Source organism: Fringilla coelebs (genome assembly GCF_963513975.1).
Source record: "Fringilla coelebs genome assembly, chromosome: 12".
NCBI classification, from domain to species: domain Eukaryota; kingdom Metazoa; phylum Chordata; class Aves; order Passeriformes; family Fringillidae; genus Fringilla; species Fringilla coelebs.
The window spans coordinates 2,530,135-2,554,811 of NC_140038.1; the positions used below are offsets into that span (position 1 = coordinate 2,530,135).

A 24,677-nucleotide genomic window follows, 5' to 3' on the forward strand; every position below is an offset into this window, starting at 1 on the left:
CTGCCGGCCCGCCGGCGCTCCCCGGCCCGCTCCCTCACGCTGACATGGTCGCCGGCGATGGACCCTCCCAGGACAGGTCGGTCACCGCGGGGACGGAGCCCCCGCCCGCCGCGACACCGCGGCCCGCGACATCGCCTCGCCCTCTTCGCCGCCGAACGGCGTTGTCCCAGGCCGCGGGAGTCCCTCCGGGAGAGAGCGGCCCCGTCCCCGCCCCGCTGTCCGCTCTCTCCCCGGGGTTATTTATTCCGAGCACCTAATGTTGCTACGAGGTTTATTTTTGTGTCTTGTTGCCTTGACGTTGGCTTGGCAGTCAATGCTTTGTGCTTCCTGCTGTATTAAGACCCCTGTCACTTATCTGCGCTGGTGAGGTGTCTTATCCTGTGTGTAGATGGCAGACTGAGACAACAAAGGTCAGGTGTGTTCAGGCTGTGCTGGCGACCTGCGCTGACCTATATCTACTTACTATTAGCGAAGCTTTTAAAATTCACCTTAGTCACATATCCACATCACGAGGTGTCTCAATCCATTTAGAAACCTTTTCATGTTGCACGTAATTGCAGTCTAGAGGAACGTTTTCTGGCGGAATCAGAAGTAAAATCTCTTTTTGTGTCCCTAGTCCCTAGTCAGTGGTGAAACGACCCGTTGTTTTGTGGCTGTAACTTTGTTTGTTTCGTCCCGCAGGAAGCCCTTACCAGCCCGCCATTGAAGCTTTGAAGAGCTACCCGGAGAAAAAGTTTTACAATGTGTCGAAGCTCGGAGGCACCAAGTATGGTACGATGCTCTCCGGGGGTGATCGGGGTGGTGCCAGCAGCCACTGCACCGCTGGTGCCCTGCGGAGCCCGGAGATGCAGTTGGGAATTTCTAATGGATGTGTTTGGAGGATGATTGTATCCCAATTTCTTAGTGCTTCATGGAGTTTGCAGGGGTAATACTTGTAGGTTTTTTTACTAAGGGAGAAGATACAGGTGTTTCTGCAGTTTTCAACAGTATTCCAAACCAGAAGAATTACTCACTTTTGGGGAAAAAAAAAAAAAAAAGAAGTGACAAAGATCTCCTGTTTAATGCTTCAGAAATAAATACAGCTTTTGCTGTAGTGCTGTGCAGCTTCATGGTGTTGTAGTTTCCCCTCCCCAGCAGCCTCCCATAGCGGGTGACTGTTTGCCAGAACATGGCTCCTGCTGCAGGGTGAGGTTTTGTGGTGCTCACGCAGTTGCTTAATCTCAGCTTGTCATTAGTATGCAGTGGCTGTCTGTGCCAGGGGACCTTCCTTGGGTCTCTGTGTCCAAGTGCCTTTCACAATGTTGCACGTGTGGTGGGAGGGGAGTCCACGCAGGGGAGGGAGCTTTGCTCAGTGCCAGCATGCCAGCTGGAACAGGCTTTAGTCTTGCAGGTAATCAAAGCATGCTGGCATTGTTCTCTCCCTTTGTCTTCATGTTCAACTGAAATACTTGCATGGGCTACTTTGTAGCCTTACTTAGTTATGCCTTTCTTAGTAAAGGCATTTGGGTTATTTTTTTCAGTTTTGCAAAGTCTGAATTCTTCTGTATTCACAGAATTTGTAGTATGCTTCTTGTATTTAAAAAAAAAAAAAAATCAGCGGATATTTCACTTTAGACCCATATTTGACCACAGTTATTAACTCCATGCTGTTTAAAGAGAAGAGAGAGGGGCACAGTGTCTGCTGAAACTGTGCAAGAGCTGTGTGCTCTTGCAAATTTCCCCTGCTTGTAATGACAAAATCAGTCTTTCAGATAAGAACACATGGAGGAAGCAGTGCTTCTGCTGGTGGGTCGGTCCAGGGAGAAGCAGTGCCCTGCTAGTAACAAAACCAGGCAGTTCTTCAGCAGTTTGTGAAAAGCCTCATGACAGGAGTGGAAATAAAACATTATACAACTTCCTGCTAAAATGTGCCATAAAGCTTGCAACAGCAGTGGGTATTCCTGAAGGTATTGTCAGGAGTCTAAACAGACTGCACTGAGAGGGCCTTTGTCTTCCAATAGAAACGAGTCAGCTTCAAGATAGCAAAATACTGAATAACATCTAGGCACAGTGTGGCAAATGGAGCATCTGGAATTGCTCACTGCATTTGTTCCTAGAACAGTTTGAGTTTTACCTGTCTGGCTGTAATTTGATATTAATTGCCAACTGATATTAATCAGATTACTAATGTAAATGTTAATTGGTTTAGTTATCAGTTTTCTAGTGTTTTAAGACTTATGGGGAAAATGAGAAGAGTTCAGGAGGATTTAGGGCAGAGAGGACATGTGGAGATTTAGAAAACTTCCATGGTTAAGCTGTGCCAGTGTGGGAGGACAGAGATTCCACTGCCCCCCATGATGCCGTGCTTAACCATGCCCCTGTGAGCTGCTTTTGCCTTGTGCCCAGCCCCGTGTCCCTTCCTGCAGCCTCCTGGGGCTCCTGCTGAGCCCGGCCTCCCTGGCTGCAGTGCCCAGGAGCCTCCCAGGGGGCCCTGTGATCTCATTGCTGGAGCTCTCCTGGTCCCTGGAAGCCCCGAACTGCACACGGCCTTGCAGATGGGAGCTGCTGGTGCTCCATGGAGAGAAGCGGCTGCTTCTCCAGAGCTGGTGCTAAGCGGCCCCTGGGGCAGTGAGATTTGTAACCCACAAGAAAGCAAACAAGTTCTTGTCTAGGAATCTGGCTTTTAAATCAAGGGAGTGGTGGCATGAAGGTTCATGAGACCTTTTGGATGACATCTTTATACTCAAGTTTATTCAAATCTTGGACTCAAAATAGTGGCTTGTCTAATTAGACAACAGTGGATATTATCTCAGAAAGACAGAGTAAAAACAGAGTCAGCAAGTTCTATATTAGAGTTTGTGAGCAAGCCACTGGATTAGCTTAAGACCACCAATTTATTTTTTATTAAAGGCTGAACTTAATTGTTTCACCTTCCTCCAGCTAACTTTTTTTAGGATTTCTTACTGTTCTTATGAAGCTAGCTGCCTGCTTGAATTATGCTGAAAATAGTGGGATTTGAGGGAGAAATGTCAATCAATCTTGGGGTTTTTTTTCTTTAGCGGTTATTTTGTTTTGTTTGCAGTTGGGGGGGAATCTTTCTCTTCTCTCTTATTTAATGCTCATTTCCATTTCCCCTTTTTTTCTGAGAAGGAAACTCTGCTTGTCTGTACCTTGATTCATATCAATAGCAAACTAACTCAAGCTGTATTTAATGAAATGTCCTTTATATTTTAGGGAGTGTGTTAATTTTAATTGGGGTGCATGGCAGCATAGTTTCTGGTCTTTGTATCACTGATTATTGAAAATAATATTCTGGCATTGTTGCTTTGGCTTGGTATCTTGAGTTACAGAATGGCAAAATTTACTGTTAAAATGGTTTTCAGTATTCAAGTAATTGTTGCTTTTGTCCTGCCCTCATCAGTAATCCCAGGTCTGTATTCCTTGCCTCTCTCCCCTGCCAGCCTAACGTACCTTATTAAGTGTCACTGTCTGAACAGTGTGCACAAGCCACTGCCATCTCCCATTCGAATCCCATAGCATAATGCATCAACTTGTACGTTTTGCAATTCTCTGTTCCATATTGTGTAGGGAAGATCAAACCCAAAGGCACCTGGAAAAATAGGCTCCCGAACCTCTCATCCTTCCAAACCCTAGAAGAGTGGAATTCCTCAGAAATGTGAGATTGTAATTTTAAAAAACTGTGTAAGCTGCAAGTGCTGCACTCATGGTGTCTGTGCCTTGCCTCACCTCAGATACTCTGCCTTACTCCATCCGAGTGCTGTTTGAGTCCAGTGTCCGGAACTGCGATGGCTTCTTAGTGAAAGAAACGGATGCTATGAACATCTTGGACTGGAAAACAAAACAGAACCATGTTGAAGTGCCCTTCTGTCCTGCCAGAGTTGTTCTTCAAGACTTCACGTAAGTATGTGGGTGTGTGCAAAAACCCCAGAAGAACCTGTGCAAACTCACTGAGTTTGTGTTGAATTTTTTGGCACGAGAATAAATCACACTTCCCCTCTTGATACCCAGGTAGAAAACCTGTGCACTGCCTCTGCTGTGCAATAGATTTCTCATGATAATTCTATATGATGCGAGGGTAGGAGTTGTTCCCTAGGGTACTCTGGCTTCAGGACAGGTTGGCGTGGCTGAAACTGCTGGCCTGCAAGGGGCACTTTACAGGATAAGAGCCAGAATACGAAGGGAAGTGCTGATGTTTTGGCTGTAGCCAGATGGTTGACAGTTCACACTGTCACTGACAGTTCTGCCTTGAGATAATTGAAGATCAGATATTGCTTACTCCACAATGAGTAATCCAGTTGAATCCATGAATAATACTTGTGTAGAAAAAGCAGCCTCTTCAGATGTTAACTTCCTTAGTGATTTGACTATGGCATAGCTAAAAGGGCAGTCCTTCAGCAATCTGCAAATATTCAATTTAAGCTGTCTTGCTGACTGTATATTTATTAAGTGAAATAATTAAAAAAGGAATTATGATGATAATAAAAATGAGGTAACATTTGCTTAGCAGGCAAAACCAATAAGATTTATGTGCTACTGTGTTCTATAAGCGTTGCCTCTGTTTGGTACAGCAATATGATTATTGTGAAATGATACAAGCTTCAGAAATAGCTCTGTTAGACAAACAATGCAGGCTGAGGTGTTAAATGTATAGCACGAGCTTTACTTGCATAGCAAGGTTCTGTTGTAAGGAGTATCTAAAGATCACTTCTGTACTGAAGTACCATGCCACCTGAGAAGCAAAGCAAGGTGCAGGAGAAGTGTGGTTACCTTTGAGATGGTCCCATGTTCTTCTTTGGTACCTTGCCTTCAGACATGCTGTTGCTTGTTCCAACACCTGTGACTTCAAAAATGGTTCAAGTCCTTTGAACTTTAGAGAATAACAGGTGTATTTTCTGAAATAGGATATAGCTACTTGGATAAAATGAATAAGAAGTTTGTGCCCTTCAGTGAGTTAACGTCTCCTGATGTTTTACTATTTTGTTTTTCTGTCCATCAGGGGAATTCCAGCAATGGTGGATTTTGCTGCCATGAGGGAAGCTGTGAGAAATGCTGGAGGAGATCCAGCGAAGGTCAATCCTGCCTGCCCAACTGATCTCACTGTTGACCATTCTCTGCAGATTGATTTCAGCAAATGGTAATGTACTTTTTTTTATTTTATTTTTACAAGCCATCCATTTTTGTCTGGCACTGAAGTGTGGATTCGTTCAGGTGTTGTTACTATCCCATCAAATCATTTGCTATATGTGGGTCCCTAAAACAAGATGTGGTAGTATATGAAAATGGGCTGGATAAAAATGGAAAAGCACTCTTGAGGGAGAGAAAGAATGTTTATGAGGCCTTATGGGTGAAGCTGACTGATAATCCAAATTCTGGGCAAGATTTTGCTGAAATAACAGGATCTGGCATGGTTTCCAGAAAATAGCGTGTATCAAGAGATTGAGGCAGAGGGCGTTTGTTGTTTTGCTTTGCTCTGATTTTATTGTTCAAGTTAAACAGAACTTTGTTTCCCAACGTGGCTGCCTTGTCACAGCTCCAGAGAAGGGGCCTGAAATTCTACTGGGCATTTTGAAAGACTGTCATTGCAGCCCGTGGCTTGTGACTGGTCTGGGTTTTTATGGGCTTTGCTTTAACACCAGATAAATGAGGCTGTGGATATTTTCAGAGAGAGAAGTATACTTGGAGAAGTCTGGAAAAGTAAGGGGACTGGAAAGCTACCAGCATGATTTTCTTTGTCTGACAGGCAGTGATGTGACGAATACAGCCTGGGGCTGCCTTTGCTAGAAACATAAATACTGCACAAGAGGAAAAACTTGGAGCTTTTGTTTAGTGTTTGCTGAAGTAAATACTAAATAATGCAGCCTCCCTTCACCGTCTCCCCTGCCTCTCAGTTGTGGAGCCTTCCAAAACCCATGCAGAATTGCATAAACTGGTCAGGCTCTTTGGAAATTTTAAAAGTTCATGGAGAAAAAGCCTGTGGTCAAGGGATATGGATTTGTGAGTCATTTCTGTCAGCCTTCCAAATACTCACAGGGTTTCAGTTTGCTGAGTGTCAGAAAAGCAAGAAAGTGCAGATGATCTGTTGTGCTGCATATGTGTTGTGTCAGTTCTGTGCTCTGTCCATTCCTGTGTTCAGAGGGACAGCTGATTCCTTTGCAATTAGGCCAGCCTAAAATTATCAGGCACACCAAGTGTTGGCAAGAGGTCTCGGCATGCTGCTTTGTAATGATAAATCCGGCTCTGGAGCGTCCCTTTGGAGAGCTGTGGGGGCTCAGCAGCTGCTGGCCTGTGATAAGAAGCCCTTGGCTGCAGGGTGGTTTGTGCTGCTTTTGTGGAGAGCTCCCATCTGTGGGTTACAGCCTGGCGGGCTGCGGTGGGATTTAGACAAGGTATCTGCAGAGGCCAGGCAACACCCTGCCCTTGGGATAGCTAAGGATCTGGCTGTGTTATTGAGGCAGAAGAAAGCAGTGGCTTTAATTGCAATTTTGTGATTTAATAATTGCAGAGAGAGGTGAAAGTCATTAGTTTTTCACAATAAGCTTTCTTTGCTCTCCTGCAGAGTATTGCACAAATAGAAGGTAGTGTGCTATATGGACTTTATTTTTTAAAAGAACCCTGGCTTTTCTGTCTTACTTCTGACTGCCTTGAATAGTGTTTACAATTTATCTGCGACTTCAAGAATTTGTATAAAAAGCCTAATTATGACCAGGTTATGTTTATTCCTTGAGAAAGCTTTGCCTGCAATCATTCCTCTGTGGTTTTAATAGAACATGTACAGCACTGTCTTAAAAAAAAGGAAATAAGCTCAGTCTGCCATTTGTATGAGACTCTACCCACAACTTCCAAGTCTAAAACTCAGAGTTCAGCCTTTACAATGCTGTTTAGAAAGATTTCTGGTCTGTTGTGACCAAATGGAAGGAGTTGTTTGGTGTTAATCTTTCACACAATCCAGTTCTGTTCACTTCTTACCACACCGCACTACATTACTTAACTAAGTTTATCCAGCGACTTTGTAACAGGGTTGTAATAAAATAATCATCTTTTTTCAGATACTATTTTATAATCTGTTGAAGGGATTGCAAAAAACACAAGCGGGGGGGTGCAGGGTGTGTGCGTGAAGAAGCCGATTGGCAGTGTCTCAATGGGTGCTGTGTTTGATGTTGCAGTGCGATCCAGAACGCTCCCAACCCCGGCGGGGGCGAGCAGAAGCCGCTGGCCAGGCTGTCCCCGCTGAAGCCGCCGCTGCGGAAGCCGCCCCCGTGCCGGGGCCACAGCGGCTGCCGGGGCTCGTGCGGCGCGGGCGAGGCCGGCCGCAGCCCGGGCCCCTTCTCTGCGCAGATCGAGAACACCCCCATCCTCTGCCCCTTCCACCTGCAGCCTGTGCCTGAGTAAGAAAGCTCCTTTGCTAAATTGCCTTGTACCTTTGTGTTGTGGAGCGCTGCCTGGGACTGCTCAGGGAAATGGGATAATTTATTTTTTTTTATAAACATCCTTCTGTAGTTTTCTCCCATGCCATAGATAAGTTGTTTCAGTATCTAGAACTAGGTTAGATGTAGCAGATAAGAATTAGTCTACAAATTTTGCTTTTTACAAGAAGAGCTTTACTGTACACTCTGCAGATGGCCACCTAGTGACTTTTAAATTAAATATTTACTACTTCTCTCATTGTTTTACAACAACAACTAAGCATAGGAGTAATTCTCAGTCTGTTGCAAAGCAAGCCTGATTGAGTAACTCAATGAAGCATTAATTAATCTCTAAAAGTAACTCATAGATTTTTGTAATAACTTTTCAGAAGTCTCTTGCTCTTAAAGAACTAAGAACTAGCCTGCACATCATCCCCCAGCCTGTACAGGATCTCACAGTCGAACTGTCACTGATTTGAAATTCAGTGAATATCCTGCCTGGGGAGCCTCATGTCTGTGCCTCTCCCAGATTTCTGTTATTAACAGGTCGTTGTGCACTGTTCCATTTATGCCAATTAGTCATAATTGTCCTCCTTTGGCTGCTGCCTCTTTGTCTGATGGACTGTTGAGATCCCTATCAGCCTGTGCTGGACAGGTGTACAATTAAAGAGCTGATCACATCTGCATCCCGCAGCGCTATTGTGTGGAATGCTGTGGTAGCGTTATGGATGTGGAAATGTTTCTGCTCAGTACAGGTGTAGGAATGCAGGAGTGATGTTTTCAGCAGCATTGGTGTTCTGACAGCACACCAGCAATGGGATTTATGAAGCTGCAGGGTGAACACTGACTGTCCCTGGGGGCTTGGTGAAGCAGGAGAGCTGCTGACCTGCTGCAGAGAAGAAAGGGAAGGGTCATGACTTCGAAGTGAAATGCGCTTCTAGGAATTGAGGACTTCCTTCCTGGTATAAACCAAGTGTGTTCCCTTCTTTGTTCAGCTGCTCAAAGCAGAGGTTATTCCTCTTAAGTTATGGATTATTCTGTTACAACAAGTATCAGTATCCTAACAAATAACACATACAAAGAAAAGATAGTTCATTTTATGAGCCTCTACTGATGAATACTTGTGAAGAAAAACTTGTCGCTTGGAGGGAAATACAAAAATGGAGGATAGTTACAACTGAACTAGTGAACATCTTGGTTCTTTAATGTATGGAGTTTTGAGATGTACAGCCTGTGAGTTAACAGCTAGGGAGCAAAAGCTTCTGTGTACTGTAGTACATGCTTGGAATAGATGTCTCCAAGTATTTTTGAGATCACACACTTTAGACAAACCATACCTAGAATAAACAGGTTCTCAGACACAGCACATATGAAATCAGCTAGATCTCATTGTTTACAGAAAGCTTGCTGTAGGAAAGCAAATGTCTTTGTTCTAATAAACCTCTTCAAAGAGTCCTGCAGGCTTAAATAAGTCTTTCATCAAACAAACTAAAACTACAACTTGTGCTTCTGTAATTTGAAATAAATTATAACAGTACATGTAAACTTGTTTTCTTTCTAGGCCTGAGACAGTATTGAAAAATCAAGAGATGGAATTTGGCAGAAATAGAGAGAGGCTTCAATTTTTTAAGGTATGTCTGTGTACCTGCAGGCTTTGTGGTTTGGGCTTTTTTAAGAGTCATTTGTCCACCAGTATTCATGTTTAGATGATAAATTAAATGTAATCATTTGGAAATGTCAGTGGAGATTTATGAAGCACTGGTGTTTTTAAAGCCTTTCCTGAGCTCAGTGCCTTAGGTGACAGTGAGTTTCTGGCTGAAAGGGTCATTACCTGTGCTAAGAGAAGTTCCTGAAGTTGGAAGTGTTGAGACCAGTGTTCAGACATGGCTGCTCTCAAACTGGCCAGCAGCAGTCCTGTGCTGAACATCAGCTTCTCTGCTGCTGGGCAGGGCTCTGCAACATTACTGTTTGATCCTTATTCTCTGTTTTGGCATGGTTTGGGAATTCACTGCAATGATCTAAAACTCTTTTCATGGATGTGGACTAAGGTTTCTTTCTGAAAGTTGCAAATTAGCTTTTACATTATTAAAGAAAGAAATGGCCAGGCTGAATCTTGTTAGGCGATTCCTTGTCAACTCTATGAAATGTGCCATCCTGAGTTTGCAAGCAGTTTCATCCTGGAGTGTCAAACCTAAACTCAGTTGTGCTATAAATATAAATTCTGCTTTAGATACAAGTGCTTAGGTTCTGTTGTCTGAATACCAGTCTTAGGTAGGCTTGAAATCAGTTGTGTGAACTGGAAGGTGAGAGATTTCTGCAGCCCTGCTTTTGTAAGGGGCATGAATTACTGATTTCAGCCTTCAGAGGAATTGAGTGAAAGCTTTTGTTGATGATTCTGAATGTATCCAAGGAGATGACACGCCTGTTTGACAAAGGGACAAAAGCCACATGGGTAAATAGCAAGGACTGTTTTATTGTGTCTTCATTTTGTCTGTTTAGTTATGTTCTAAGAATTGACTAGAGCTTTGAAAAAAATGCAACTCTTTTATTCTCCTTTTGGAAAAATTACAGTGGAGTTCAAAAGTTTTTGAGAATATTTCCATAATTCCACCTGAGACTGGAACAGCGCATCAAGTGAACTTGGAATATTTGTCCCGAGTGGTTTTTGATGTGAAAGATTTCCTGCATCCTGATAGCGTGGTTGGCACAGACTCGCACACAACCATGGTAAATGGCTTGGGTATCTTGGGCTGGGGTAAGTATGCTCAGAACTTCATTGCTCTTGGAAAGCAACTAAAGCTTCACTAAAAAATATTTCTTCCCACTGGGTGTTTGTATCTCAAGCATAACAGACTGTCTTTAATTATTGTTCTGAATCTTTTTTGTCTGCAAGTAATGTTGAATAACATTTCTTTCCATTGAGAATTGTAATTAATCCCTTGTAATTTAAAGAGAAAACAACCAAAAACCAGCTGATATTCGGATAGGTGCTGTTTGTACAGCCGAAGTTTGTGTGAAGGTTTCTTTTCTCACAAAAGATTAGTTTTAGATATAAAATATTTTCTAGTTGACTGTGATGTCTAACTTGAGCAGTAGTCTTGCTTGATTTTATTTTTGATGTGCAAATATTTGATGGAACTTCTAAATCTCTTGCTGTGTCCTTGTTGGAAATGGAGCGCTGCCCTTCATTTGTGAGAGAAAAGCAGCAATATGTTTATTGTCATGGGTCTTTAGGCTCTCTATAGAGGGGTCTATTATTTTTTGGGACCTGAGCACCTGGAGTGGAGGCTGGTGAAGGTGTGACAAGCCTGTGCCACTGTCCCTGCAGGCGTCGGGGGCATCGAGACGGAAGCGGTGATGCTGGGGATGCCGCTCACCCTCACCCTGCCTGAGGTGGTGGGCTGTGAGCTGACAGGCACAGTCAGCCCCTTTGCCACATCCATAGACATCGTGCTCAGCATTACAAAGGTAACAGTTCAATGCCTTTTCAAACAAAAGAGAGATTAATGCAAGTACTACCAGTGTTGCTTGAGACATGAATTAAATGAGGGCAGTGTTTTTAGTATACTTTTAATTGTGGCGGTGCAGAAAGGTACAAATAATCTCTAACCATTTTTATTTGCTAGTCCTTTGAAGTAGTGGGGTTTTTTTTTCTTTCCCCTCTATAATGGTTTGCTTATAGACCCTCTTTAACTAAAAATAATTCATAATTTTTGTTTTTCAAACATAGGCATTAGGGTTTCAACTTTTTGTTTTAAATGCTCATGACTTGTGAATTGTGACAAACACAGCTTGCACTGTGCATCTTCATATACTAGGTATTGTGTGTTCTTTCCAACAGCATCTTAGACAAGCTGATGTGGCTGGAAAATTTGTTGAGTTTTTTGGGAGTGGCGTTTCCCAACTGTCTGTAGCAGACCGAACCACAATAGCAAATATGTGTCCTGAATACGGTGCTATTCTGAGTTTTTTCCCTGTTGATAATGTGACATTGAAGCACTTAAAGCATGCAGGTAAATATTAAACCAAAGCAAGGATTCGTTGTAATTGTGGTTTTCAGTTGTGGTAATACATGTTTTTTACTCTGCAGAAAAACCCAGTGCAAGAACTATTGAATTTTTGCTTAAAACTCCTTAATTCTTACGTGGTGCTTTTCTGCAGAGTTCTGATGTGGATTTAACATGTAATTAGACTTGTGCTTGAGCTTTGTGTCCAGTCTGGTCCATTTGTCTAATGCTTGAGTTACCAACAGGATACTGCTTTTCAGCATCCAGAGTCCTGGTTTTTGGAAGCATATGGAAGCCTATAAAAGTATTAAGGAAGTTTTCACTTATTTTGAAATATGTATGGAATGTAACTCTTCTTGATTTGAAATGAATCCCATAACCACCTGGAGATTCCCTACAAAATCAAAACTAGAAACAAGTGAAACTGCAGAACAAATCTGAACATTTCTCTGATTTTTCCCAGCGGTTTATGTTTCCCTTTGAAGTGCATGATTTCACTGGCATCTCAAGCTAAGCAAGTAGGATGTCAGTTCCTTATCGAGCTACTGCAAGCAGGAAACCACAGGGTGACAGATGCCAAAAAAAGCTCATTCATGAGTGAGACTTTCTGAGACTGAAACCTGTCACTTTCAAATAAGACTTCAATGCTTTCAATAGCAAACGTTTTTGTCTGATCAGTGCAGAGCAGATGGATGGGTTTGGAAGAGTAGCCAGCAGTACTGCCTATTGTCAGCTAAGCACAGGGTCTGTATTAGACAAGGAAGCCCTAACACAGAAAAGCCTTATGGACTTCAGGGACACAACTGTCAATTTAGTAAGTTGCCACTTCTAGAGTTGGAATAGCTTATTTTATTCCTTGACATAGCAAGACAAGATAATTTAGGAAAAAAGTAATCATTTATAAATGTTTTAATTTGTGTGTCATTCCTGAATAGAAGTTGGGATATGGAAGTGGTGTACTTGAAAAAAACAGTACTTTGAATATTATACTTAAAATCTGAGTGTCTGTAAGTTGTGTGATTTATTTTATGTCTTTAATGTGACTTTTCTCATGTTTGACATGACCTTCCTTAGGTTTTGATAAGGCCAAGCTTGAAGTCACAGAAGCATATCTTAAAGCTGTGAAGTTATTTCGAAATGATGAGAGTTCTTCCAGAGAGCCTGAGTATTCCCAGGTATGCTTGAAAGGAGTTGTTTGTTTGATTCTCATAAATAACTACTGATGATTTCAGTCTTATCTCCCACTGTAACTTCCATTGCTTTCAGCAAAGTTTTTGTTATTAACTCAGAGTTTTGAGAAAGCAGAGTTTGTAAAACATAGAGGGGGTGGGGATAAGAAGGGGGGCACAGTAACATTATGTCAGTACAGATACTGAATTCCAGTCATCCCAAGGACTGGGAATGGTAGAAAAGTTATGGATAATGTTGAAATATTTGGAATAGGAGGAATAGCCTCCTGAGTGAATGGTGTTGAAAATGGAATCCCAGAGTTCTAGATGTCTGAGAGCATTCAAATTTGGAGCAAGAGTTCCTGGGTGTCTCGGGAATATATTCCATGCACTGCTGGCTGGGGTTGGTAATGCCTGCACTTTCTGTTTCTTGGTTTCTTAGGTAGTGCAAGTTAGTCTAAGTTCTATAATTCCATATGTCAGTGGCCCCAAGAGATCCCAAGACAGAGTGGCTGTTAATAACATGAAAAGTGACTTCCAAGCCTGCTTAAATGAAAAGGTTTGTATTGCTGATGCTTGCTCCAAAAGGTATTTCCTACCATTCACATGAATAAATGTTGTATTGCCTATTCCTTGCATTCCTACTGAGCCCTCCTTATTACTGCACAACTGCTTTTCCAGGGTGTTCTGGTCTTGCTTGACAGGCATCCCAAGAATAAATCATAGGTGTGTTTGGCAGGAACATGAACTTCCCAAAGTCCTTAATTTCACAGTTTAGATTGCTAGGGAGAAGGAACTTTAGGTAGTCAATAGTGTGAGCTTAGCAAACATTTTCACTTTTTCAGGGTTTTTTTAAACAGTTTTATATTACTTAATTTCCAAAACAGAATTTACCTTCAGAAAACTCATCACGCCTTAAAGGAGATGCAGAAAGACTGCCAAGATTTATGGCTGAGTGTTCTGAGTTCTTACATTAGCAAATGATTTTTCCTTACAGCTTAATTTGTCTTCACAGAGTGAATGTTCTTACTCTGAAGGTACTGGTTTTGGTTAGGGATATCCAGGGGTATCTGAAGAGTGCAGCTAATATGGGAACGTACCTTCATTTTCATTTCATTTATCATTAATGTTCAAGACTTACAGCAGTATTAGAAACAGCTTCTTATGAGGCCCGTGGTACTGTGGTTCAGTTGTGCTGGAGGGAGATCAGAGCTGATGGTGGAAGACAAAGGTTGAGGTTGAAAGGGACCTCTGGAGGATGTTTGAGTGCTGAGTGTGGAAAATGCTACTGGACCTACTCTGGTTTAGTTACCACCCTCTTGCAGTTAAAATCTTGGACATGCTTCTAATTCAGGAGCAAGTATTGTGTAGATTAGACATGTACTCTTAAAGAGATGTTCTTCCATGTATACAAGGAAGGGAGTTGTGGAACAGCCACACACAGACTGACATTTGTCCACAACTGTTGCAAAGTTAAAGCAGTTGTGAAGGAAGAAGGCTGAAACCCATGTACAGACAGAGGGACATGAACTGAGAGCTGCTTTTAAAATCATGTAAGGGTTCCTCATGGCACAACTGAGTATTATTTCAAAAACAGTGTTCACATAGTCTTGCTGTAATGTCATCCTTTCTGTACTGTAACAACTGCTAACATGAATTTTTGTCATCCAGTCTGGTGTTAAAGGGTTTCAGATTGCAGCTGAGAAGCAGAATGACATTGTGCCTGTTCAGTATGAAGGAAATGAATACAAGCTGTCCCACGGCTGCGTTGTCATTGCTGCAGTCATCAGCTGTACAAACAATTGCAATCCATCTGTCATGCTTGCTGCAGGTATGTTGGGACCACACAGCTCAGCATCTGAATGGTGCTCCCATGCTTCACAGGCCTCACCTTCACTTTTGTAGGCTCTCTTTACAGGTTTGAAACTGCAGACTTGTAGCCTTAGCTTGTAGGTTCTGGCTAGGTTATGTAGGAAAGTTGCTTTTCCATAATACAATCTGTCTCCTAAAGCAGTATTTAGGAGAGCAATTATAAAATCTTTACACTTGGTAGTGTGACAACAAGTAAGCAGTTCTGGGGCTCCTGTCAGTGCACAGTGGCATTGCTGATGCAGGAGGTGGGCTTTAGCTTCAAGCCTGTCCTGGAGGATGCGCTGCCATGCCACAGCCAGCAGAGAAACTCTGTATTGGTGAGCAGTTGCTCTGTCATTGCTTCAGGGGTATCTGCCACACCTTCATAAGCTGCAGATGGTTTTGCTGGAACAGCTCATCTGACAGACCTTGCTCTCCTGTTTTTAAGATCCTCTGTGGCCAAGGTGAGCTTCTCCTTAGGGCTGTGTGGCCTGTCTGTGGAGGCTGAATGGATTGGGACTGTGAGCTAGAACGTGGTAAAAAGATTTGTCTTAGAGAAAGTAAACTGGGTGCCTACCTTCCAGAAATGGGAATAAAAGCATGCATGGTATTGTTATGCATTAAGAAACTTTATTCAGGCCAGTGATTGCTTGAATAGTTTAATAAACTGAAAGCTGTCTAATCCTCTGGGGGTTTTTATGCTGGATTTAACTAAGGTAGAGCCATACAGATGTCCTATGAAGGGATATACAAATCATAATCTGTGTCCTTTTTTCCTTTTTGTTTGGTAGGACTGCTGGCCAAAAAGGCTGTTGAGGCTGGCCTCGTGGTGAAGCCCTACATCAGAACAAGTTTATCACCTGGCAGTGGCATGGTTACACATTACCTCAGTTCCAGTGGAGTATTGCCATACCTCAGCAAGCTTGGGTAAGGCCTGGCTCAGGCTGAGTCTGGGCAGGTGCTGCATACAGGGGTTGTATGGGCTGATAAATGGGATTGCTGTTCATTTGGGGCTGGCTAATTCCTAACCTAATAGGAATTATTAGTTTTGCTTCCTTGCTGACTTAAAATTATTCTGCTTCATTGTATTCCCACTTCAAAATTTATGATATGTAGCTGTAATACTTCAAAGCTGGTTTTCCAGTCACAAATTACTTCATTTTAAGTGACTTGCAGGACAGGATGTACTTGATGATGTATTCTAAAAGTGGAAGCTGGATGCACATTTGTCAGGACAGTCTGTATTTGTCTTCTCTTATCATTGCTGCTGTCAAGGGTTGTTTAGTTAATGGTTTTGGTTGCTCTGTAGCAGTAACAGAATAGGTTCAATATTCTGTAACAGTGCCCAGCTGTGGTTTGCATCAGTGACATGTAGTGCCTGTTGTTCATTTTGTAAAAAGTCTTAACTATAAAGGGACAAAAAATTCTTGGAGATTGTTAATAAAAGAAAAAGCAGTAATGTTAACAAATTGCTCATTACCATGGGTGACTTGATTGGTTTTTCCCATGCAGGTTTGAGGTTGTTGGTTATGGGTGTTCCACCTGTGTTGGGAACACAGCCCCTTTGCCAGAAGCCATCAGGAATGCAATAAAACAGGTAAAGTTCTGCCTGGCTTGTTGAACACAGAAATCTATTTCTCACCCAGTTAAGCAATCAAGAAATACAGTGATCCATGCAAAGTACACTTCACTTTTGGTTTGGACTAAACATGATATTGTTGGCGTATTTGCTTGTTAGAGGGACACCGTTCCAGTTCATGGCTGTGTAAAATAAATGTAATAAAGTGGTATTTGTAAAATACAGTGATAAATTCATATGATCTAATCTTGCAGAAGAGGCAATGTGTGGATTTTGTATCATAAGTGGAAGGTTTTAAAGAGCTATTTGCTCAAATAATTTTAACCAGCACTGTCTAAACAGCTACAGCTTTTTCTCTTCTGAAGCAGAAGAAAAAGAAATAAATGGCAGGAGCAGGGTTGAATGGAGTGAGAGGAGAGCACATCAGAGGGCCAAAAAATAAAATGAGAAGGGTAGTGAGAGAGAGCAAAATGCTTTTCAGTTGTTGTTTTAGAGTAAATATTTGAAGTGCAATGCTAAAAGTACATCTGACTTAGTGAATAGAAACAGCAGAAGCTGTTGAAGTACTGCAAACTGCTGGAGCAGTGTGTGTGGCTCTGCCTTTCAGGGAGATCTCATTGCCTGTGGGGTGTTGTCTGGCACCAAGAACTTTGAGGGCCGCCTGTGTGACTGTGTCCGTGCCAACTACCTGGCGTCCCCTCCGCTGGTGGTGGCCTACGCCATCGCGGGCACCGTGCACATCGACTTTGACACGGAGCCCTTGGGTGAGTGTTTTCCTGCAGCTTCTGCTTCTGCAGCTGCTGCACAGGGACACAGATTCCTGCAGTGATTCCAGCCCCAGAGCCCATACATTTGAAGAGAAAGCACAGCCATATTTGGTTTGCTCGCGGCTAAAGCAAAGCATTCACTTAACAGATCAAATTCTTTGCCTATCTGGTACCATCTCTGCAGGCCTGAATATATATACATCTATATTCTAATACAAATCTCAAGTGTAAATAAACTATTCCAAACTACTGTTGTGTTTAAAATCTTACTCAGGCACTGGCTTTAACGGCAAAAGTATTTACTTACGAGATATTTGGCCCACGAGACAAGAACTTCACACCGTGGAGGAAGAGCGTGTGATATCATCCATGTTTAAGGAATTGAAAGAAAAGATGGAGGTAAGAGTGGTCTGTTCTACATAATTTAAATGTTGCATTTCATTGTAGCTTTAATATCTTGCAGTTGAATGTGATTGGTTGGCCATTTTTTTCCATTATAGTAATGGAGGACTTAACTGAGATGGGTACTTGTATTTAAAAGCAATTCCTAAGTAATACCCAGTGATGTAACCTGTAATATGTAATAGAAAATTATTTACTAAATAATAGTAATTTATAAAATCACCAGTATGTCTTTAGTTTTTGAGTGTAAAAATACAATAAACTAACTTCTGTTCTTATTTATTAATTTTCTTTTTTGTAGAAAGGAAACAAGCGATGGAATTTACTGGAAGCACCAGAGTCGACTTTATTTCCTTGGGATTTAAAATCTACTTATATTAGATGTCCTTCCTTTTTTGATAAACTTGTAAGTAGAGTTCACCATCCACTAGATTATATGCATCGCATTTAAGTTAAAGGAAAAGCTACTACAGCAAAGCTTCCATGTTGAACTAATTGAATTATCACTCATATTTCTCAGGCTTTTAAATATTTGTGGGGCCTGTCCATCCAGGGACCTTCCTATACTGCAGATATGTTTGATGTCTCTAGTTCCTGGAAGAAACTGTTTAATGTTCCTTTTGTTCCCTCCCACCCTGCCAGGCCAAAGAAGCAGCTCCCCCAGGGGCGGTGGAGAACGCGCACGTGTTGCTGTTCCTGGGGGACTCTGTCACCACGGATCACATTTCCCCTGCTGGGAGCATTGCCAGGAGCAGTGCTGCTGCCAAGTACCTGACCAGCAAAGGGTGAGCCCTGCTGAATAATTGAACAGCATTGCCAGCTTCTCTAGAAAGGCCTGTCTGCAGAAAGGGAGACTGCATGTGGAAAAGCAAAATACTTAATGGTAAAAAATATGCTGGTAATGGTAAGAGGATTAGTAAGGTGGGTTGTTTCCTAGAGCAGTCTCCCCACAATTCTTCTGTAAGTACCACACTGCTTCCAGTACTTCATAAAAAACTGTAGAAAATTAACTTAAAATTGTGGCTTTCCTCATGAATAACCTAGCAGTGGTTTGCACATTGTTCATGATTTATGATAATTACATTTGTTTGGAGGTCCAGTTCTTTACATCTTCCACTGGAGACTTAGATATGCTGCAATAATTATAAGAAAATATCATAATATCCTTTTAAATCAGATCATTTCTAACTGATTTCTTTCAATTTTCTTTTTATTTCAGACTCACACCTCGTGAATTCAACTCTTATGGGGCTCGAAGAGGTAATGATGCTGTGATGACAAGAGGTACCTTTGCAAATATCAAGCTTCTGAATAAGTTCATAGGAAAACCAGCTCCTAAAACAATTCACTTCCCATCAGGACAAACGGTAGGAATATATTTGTTTGCACAGCTACTCTGGGATGGGGAATGCAGGTTTAGAACTCACTCAAAATATGTAATTTCTTCATTCCACAGCTAGATGTGTTTGAAGCAGCGGAGCTGTACCAGAAGGAAGGCATTCCTGTCATTATTCTAGCAGGAAAGAAGTACGGACTGGGTAGCTCAAGAGACTGGGCTGCAAAAGGGCCTTTTCTACTGGTACTGCTGGTTTGTTTGGGTTTGGGGGTGGTTTTGTTTTTCCTGGAAATATCTAAAAACACATTGTATGATTTTTTTGTTAGAATCTTCATGGGAGAGAATCACTAGTCAGGATAGATCTGAATTTCCTCATTATGTAATTTATTATCTTGGATACCAGACTTTGAGACAAATCAGGCATTTATCTATGCTGACCTCTCTTTAGTCTCCATGGGGTGTTGAGTATCTCATTGTTGGAGGCTAATTTCCACTAATATTGAGAATATATTCCAAGTCAGCCATTGATTGATGTCCTGTTAACTTCAGCATGGTCACTGTCTGTAACAAACTCCATTTCACACTGCATGGGCCTGCTCTGGCTTGTTTGCTTCCATCTAGCTGGGAAGCTACTAAGGGATGTTCCCAAGGTACATAAAGGACTCTGTGCAACGCACTCTCTCGAGTTGGAATCGGGAGATGTTGGACATAATCTGTGTTTGAAGGTTACTGCTGTGTTTCACTCTATTTGCAGGGTGTTAAAGCTGTCCTAGCTGAGAGCTACGAGAAGGTTCACAGGAGTCAGCTGATTGGAATTGGCATTGCTCCACTTCAGTTTCGTCCTGGGGAAAATCCAAGTACTTTGGGACTCACTGGCAGAGAGCAATTTTCTATATTGTTCCCTCCAGACCTGTTGCCCAGAATGACATTGGATATTAAGGTATCTTTGCAATGTTTTTAATTTCTCTGTTGAATGTTCTGATGCAGAGAAAAAAAACCTTAATTCTGATGATAGAAAGCAAAGCAAGAAAAGACAGAACTTAATTCTCCTGGAAGGTAAGCTTATAGGCCTGCCTGAAGTTTGTCAGGGTTGGAGTTCCCAAAGTATATATACACGTGTTCTTTGTATGCAGCCTGATATTCTTGATCATTCTGTGTGGTATTTTCCCCCTCATGGGCTTGGTCTTAGGGTAGAATTGAGTTTGTCTCTCATAAGTGTGATGATTTGAGAGAGGCTCCAGCTCTCCATGATGTTCTTTGGTTACCAGCAGGCCCCTGGCGTGCTCCAGCTGCACCACAGCAAGCCTGCCTTCCATCTCAGCAGGCCTGGGGCTGGACGGGCACATCAGAGGCCTCAATTTGCTTGTGTTCAACAAAACTTGGGCTTAGAATGTTGACTGGGAAGTAAGCAAGGGGAAGTGAAAGCAAAGCTTAATTGGTTTCTCTTTTTTGCTTTTCTTTTGAAGACAAACACTGGAAAAGTATTCAGCGTGATTGCCTTGTTTGAAAACAATATGGAGATAACTTTATACAAGAATGGTGGAAGTCTAAACTTTGTGGCTCGAAGATTCTTATAGTAGCTACTGACTCTCTGGGTACCCTGCATAACTGGTAACTCAGCAAATGCCTTGTGTGAACCCAGGAATCTGTACTGTGGAACTGCAAACAGTCCTAGTGTGCTCAAAGTTACTTCGTCCATGGATGTAAAAGATTGTGAATCATTGTAACTGCAACGAGATCCTTTCTGATTTTAAATAATATTCTAATGGTGCTATTAAACATTGCTAAAATCAACATGTGTATTGTGACAAGAGAGCTGTAAGTATGGAGGGGATGTTTTATCAGACCATTTTGTAAATAAACTATGCGAAATTGAAACTGATTGTGCTGAAGATTATTATGTAAGAAGATTTTCTGCAGTTGTTTCCACTCATTTTTTGCACCTGTAAATCTGTGTACTGCTGTTTGTTGGTTTAAGAGTAGCAGATGGCACGGAATCTTAAAGGCCAAACGGATTTTTTATTTTCCTCAACCAGAGCTTAAAAAAGATACCAAGTTTCCAGTTTCTTTAGGTTATGGGCTGAACAAAAAGCAGTCCACATGAGGCCCATAGTATCCATAGTGTCCAGATGTTGACTTCCTTTCCCTTATGGGATTATATTTCCTCTGGATCCAGATTTAAACTGCTCAAGCTATGAAATATGTGAAATTCTGTGTGCTTAGAAATATGGGAAACACTTCTGCATTTAAAAACAAATCTCCCAGTTGTTTCATTCATGCAGGTTAAGCCATGTTTCTTCATGCCCTTCAACTGAAGTTTGTCACATCTGCTTCAAGGGACGCACTTTTGTCATTTGTGACATCTGTTTTTATTGTGCTCTCTGCAATATCATCAGAGAAAGTACCTCCTTGTAATGTTTTAACTTTAAAGCCTTTTAAAACATTTGCTAGGGCTGTTTAAATGCCTCTGCTTTAAATACAACCTAATACATTACAGTGTCAGGTGTTCAAGAGCCAGATGGCCACGCTGCCTTTGAGTGCTTTCTCAGGTGCTGGCAGCTCCCAGCTCTTACAGAGCATCCCCTTCTGGGGAGGAGCCTGGAGCACTGAACAGACCTGTCTCTCATGGCACTGTGTGTTCCAGCTGTGGCTGGAATTGTCAGCCCCTGTTCACAGCTCATATTGGCAGGAGCTGCAGCATGGCTTGTGTTCCCACTTCACAGAGCTTTGGTGGTGTCTGAGTTGTGCAAGTGAGTGCAGCTCCAGCAGGCTCTTCCTGTTCTCCTGTCTTGAAAAGCTTCGTAATTCCACTTAGAGTTTATGTAGAGTTTAATTTCTGCTGGAGAACAAAACTGCAATACTTGCCTATAAATTGTCAAGATTTTGCTTTAAGGATTTTTGTTGTTGATAAATGTTGTCTTAAATATCAAAGCATTCAAGAGGACTATATTAGCTTTATTTACGTGTACTTTTAATTTATAACCAGATACTGAAAGAGTTGACTTGTGAACTAACAGATGAACTGTTCAAATCTTTGAATAGTATGTTTGACATTCCTTTAAAAAAAGCCCCGAACGCAAAATACCCCAAACCTCTTGCATTATTATATCAATACAGTGTATTAATTTTTTGACAGTTCAAAAGCCAAGCTAATTTGATTGATATAAATTTGATACTTATTTTTCTGTTTTGTCAGACAAAGTTCACTAAAGTTTGAAGTTCTGTATAATCTGTTTTTATATTTCAGTAGTTTGATGTGATTTTCTTTTAGGTGAGATGAAAACCATTCCGGAGACTCCTACTGCTTCTGAGGGGGGATAAATCAATGCTGGTTTGAATATTACATTCAACTGAATGCTGAACGAGTTCCTGTCCTGTGGTACACTTCCATTAATTCTATCCAGAGTGACTGGGCAGATCATACTTCTTGTACAACAGTGTCTAATGCTATTTTATCCCAGCTCAAAGGTATATTTGTGATCTAGTTGAAGGAAATGTTGCTGGGGAGAAAATGGGAATTTAGTGCTGGTACATAATGGTGCCTCATGCAGATGATACAACTGCAACTCCATGCCTATTTACTAATGCTTGAAGGAAACACAGCTCTCTGCCCTTTCTCCATGCTTCAGGAGACAGGAATCCAAGCCATGTCAAGGCAGATTGATGAGGTGAAGTGCAATTTCAAGGCATGTGTTGTCACCAGTAAAACAAGTCAGCTCTTTTTAGAGAAACAAGGAGCTTCATTACCTTAGCAGCTGCTTTGATTCTGCTGCACTAATGTGTCTTGTAGTCTCGAGAGAGAAGTCCTGAGCTGTGCTTGGGCACAGGGGCTGCTCAGCTGGAGGCTCCTATTGTTGCTGCAGCAGCTCTCACCAAGCCCAAGTCTGGCACCTCCGAGGTGTGCAGGCTGGCTCCTGCCCTTGGGAGTAACCTGTGGGGTGGGGGTGCTGTGTGGCACAGCTGTGCCCCTGTGCCATCTGCTCAGTGGTGGGGAGCACCTGCCCTGAGCTGTGGGAACAGCTCCCTCTCCCCTGTGCCCAGTGCAGCTCAGCAGGCCAGCAGCCCATGAGCACATTGAACTCTGGACACACTGCTGGACCCTGAGAGCCGAGGTGGGCAGCAGTGGCAGGAGCCCTCGGGACACTCAGGATTGCTGTGCTCACACACCAAACGTTCACTTAGACCTCTTTAGTGTCCTGAAGCGTAGGAGGACGTGTACCTGTTTGAGAAGTGATTCAGTGTGTTAGATGTATTTAACCTAGACCTCTCTCCATTTGGATTTGGGGGGAGAATCTTGTTGAAATTTTTGTAAATGTTTTCTCTTCTTGCTTCCCTCTTCCTCCCCATCCCAAACTACAAAGCTTTGGGATAGTGTTGATGTTTATACATTTTACACCTAAGTATAAGGACAAGAAGCTATGTATATTAATCCTATTTAAGCAACTGCAAATCATTGTCTGCTGTTTAAAGCCAACAGAACAGTCTTAAGTTCAGTAAGTATTGCATAGATATATCTTAAGTTCAATTGATGAAAATTGTGCATACAATGTTACCGATGTTGTAAATTATTTTTAATAAAGAAAATTGTATGACGGTTCTTGTATGTTACTGTCTATTTTGAATAGATAGTAAGGAATACACTTAAAAGGGTACTGTGTGTGAAGGGGTGGAGTGAATAAAGAAGGGGTAGTAGTGTGGATTGTATCATGATGCACATTCCATTTACTTGTTAGGAGTGAGTTTGGGCTCACAAAGCACAAAGCATGCTTAGCTGGTGTAGAAGGATGTTCTCTGGCTTAGCTGTGCTCTGGACACCACTCTGGATGTTATATCAAATGCTTTTTTAATAACTTTTTCTTACCCTTCTGAAAAATGTCTCATTTAGAATCTAGACGACATCCTGTATTAAAGCAAGCTGTTGGCCAAGGTTACAACTCTGACAAGATCCTCAGAAGTGATTTGGGGATGTCCACCACTAACCTACTTCAACCCTCACTTTCAGCACAGGCATTAGACTGGAGTTCAACTCATGGATGCTAAGTTATTCAGCCTATCTTCAGATAATAAGACAGGCCAAAGTACAATCTTCAAACTCTGCCTTGCCTCACAACCACAGCGAGCTTCCCCCAGAGTACCGGGCAGGCAGGAGAAGCACAGAAGTTTATAGGTCTTTGCTTTTGCAGTCCAGTCTGGCAACTGAAGCAAGAGGAAGGAGTACAGCTCTGCAAAGTGCGTTGTACTCTTATTTGCAGAGCTCAGGAGAACACTTCTGTAACCAGCTGTGTTAAACACAGCAAGAATGCTTTCCCACTGTATGGATTTTACTCCAATGAGCTAAAGTGTCAGAGCCTAAAAATCAGGAGGGAGCCCTAAATATTTTGCAGAGCTTTTTCTTTGTGAAAAAAAACCACTTAATTTTATGATTTCTAGTGAGAAGGGTTGGTCAATTACTTTTATTAACATCTGTTCTGAAATTGGAGAGAAAAAAAATTTGTTTCTTGGGGAAATAGTTTCAGTTTTCTAAATTCCCTATTTGATTAAAATAAGCATTTGATGAAGATAATGTTTTCAATTTTGGTTCCCTAATATTACAAACAATACTGAAATTTTGCGATAGAGGATTTTTAACTGATTTACTTCAGATGCTTTAGGTGTTGTTTGGGCTTTGGAGGGGGGGGGGGGTTATTGGGTGTGCTTCAGCATGTCTTTCCTAAATTCCCTTTTCTTCAGGTCCCTAATTTTGTCATAGCAGGACATCAACTACAGTAGATTACCTTTTTTTATTAGGAGTTTCAGAAGATATTTCTATATTAATCTTAAGGTTTGTCATTATTTTCACTAAGGGTCAAATTTTCTAAGACTGGACCTATCGTCCCAGTAAAAACTTTGTCTGGGACAGTCTAAAGGACATCCTGAGCAAGATGCCTCAGATTTGTTATATATATTTATATGTGGTCTTCAGTCTAAGCATTTGGCAGAGATTTTGATGTGGTGTGCTGATAAAAGGATTTAAAGAACAAAACGGACGTCTTCCCTCCTGCCCGCTGCGGGCGCAGGGGTTTTTAAGTGTTTTGCCTTTGTGACAGGAAGTCGTAGCTTTCCTCCCCTCTCGTGCCGCTGGCAAACAAAGCGCACGGCCTGGGGCAGCGCTCCTGCGCCGCGG

General features: G+C 42.0%; 1 protein-coding gene across 1 annotated transcript; it reads left to right on the top strand.

Annotated features, from left to right (window-relative positions):
• Positions 1-22,983, top strand: IREB2 (iron responsive element binding protein 2). Its single transcript, XM_084214095.1, has 22 exons — positions 1-76; positions 682-771; positions 3,732-3,897; positions 4,997-5,134; positions 7,164-7,385; positions 8,965-9,034; positions 9,975-10,158; positions 10,732-10,871; positions 11,245-11,416; positions 12,485-12,585; positions 13,022-13,138; positions 14,251-14,410; positions 15,222-15,357; positions 15,943-16,027; positions 16,617-16,773; positions 17,051-17,175; positions 17,480-17,584; positions 17,821-17,963; positions 18,398-18,545; positions 18,635-18,757; positions 19,269-19,454; positions 19,981-22,983. The coding sequence occupies exons 1-22, from the start codon at positions 58-60 to the stop codon at positions 20,089-20,091; spliced, it is 2,898 nt and encodes a 965-aa protein (XP_084070221.1). The 5' UTR covers positions 1-57; the 3' UTR covers positions 20,092-22,983.
• The last annotated feature ends 1,694 nt before the right edge of the window (positions 22,984-24,677 follow it).

Coding starts and splice junctions, on each gene's coding strand:
- IREB2 (XM_084214095.1), top strand. Junction 5,135..7,163: donor CAGATTGATTTCAGCAAATG/GTAATGTACTTT, acceptor TTGATGTTGCAG/TGCGATCCAGAACGCTCCCA. Junction 16,774..17,050: donor CTTTGACACGGAGCCCTTGG/GTGAGTGTTTTC, acceptor AATCTTACTCAG/GCACTGGCTTTAACGGCAAA.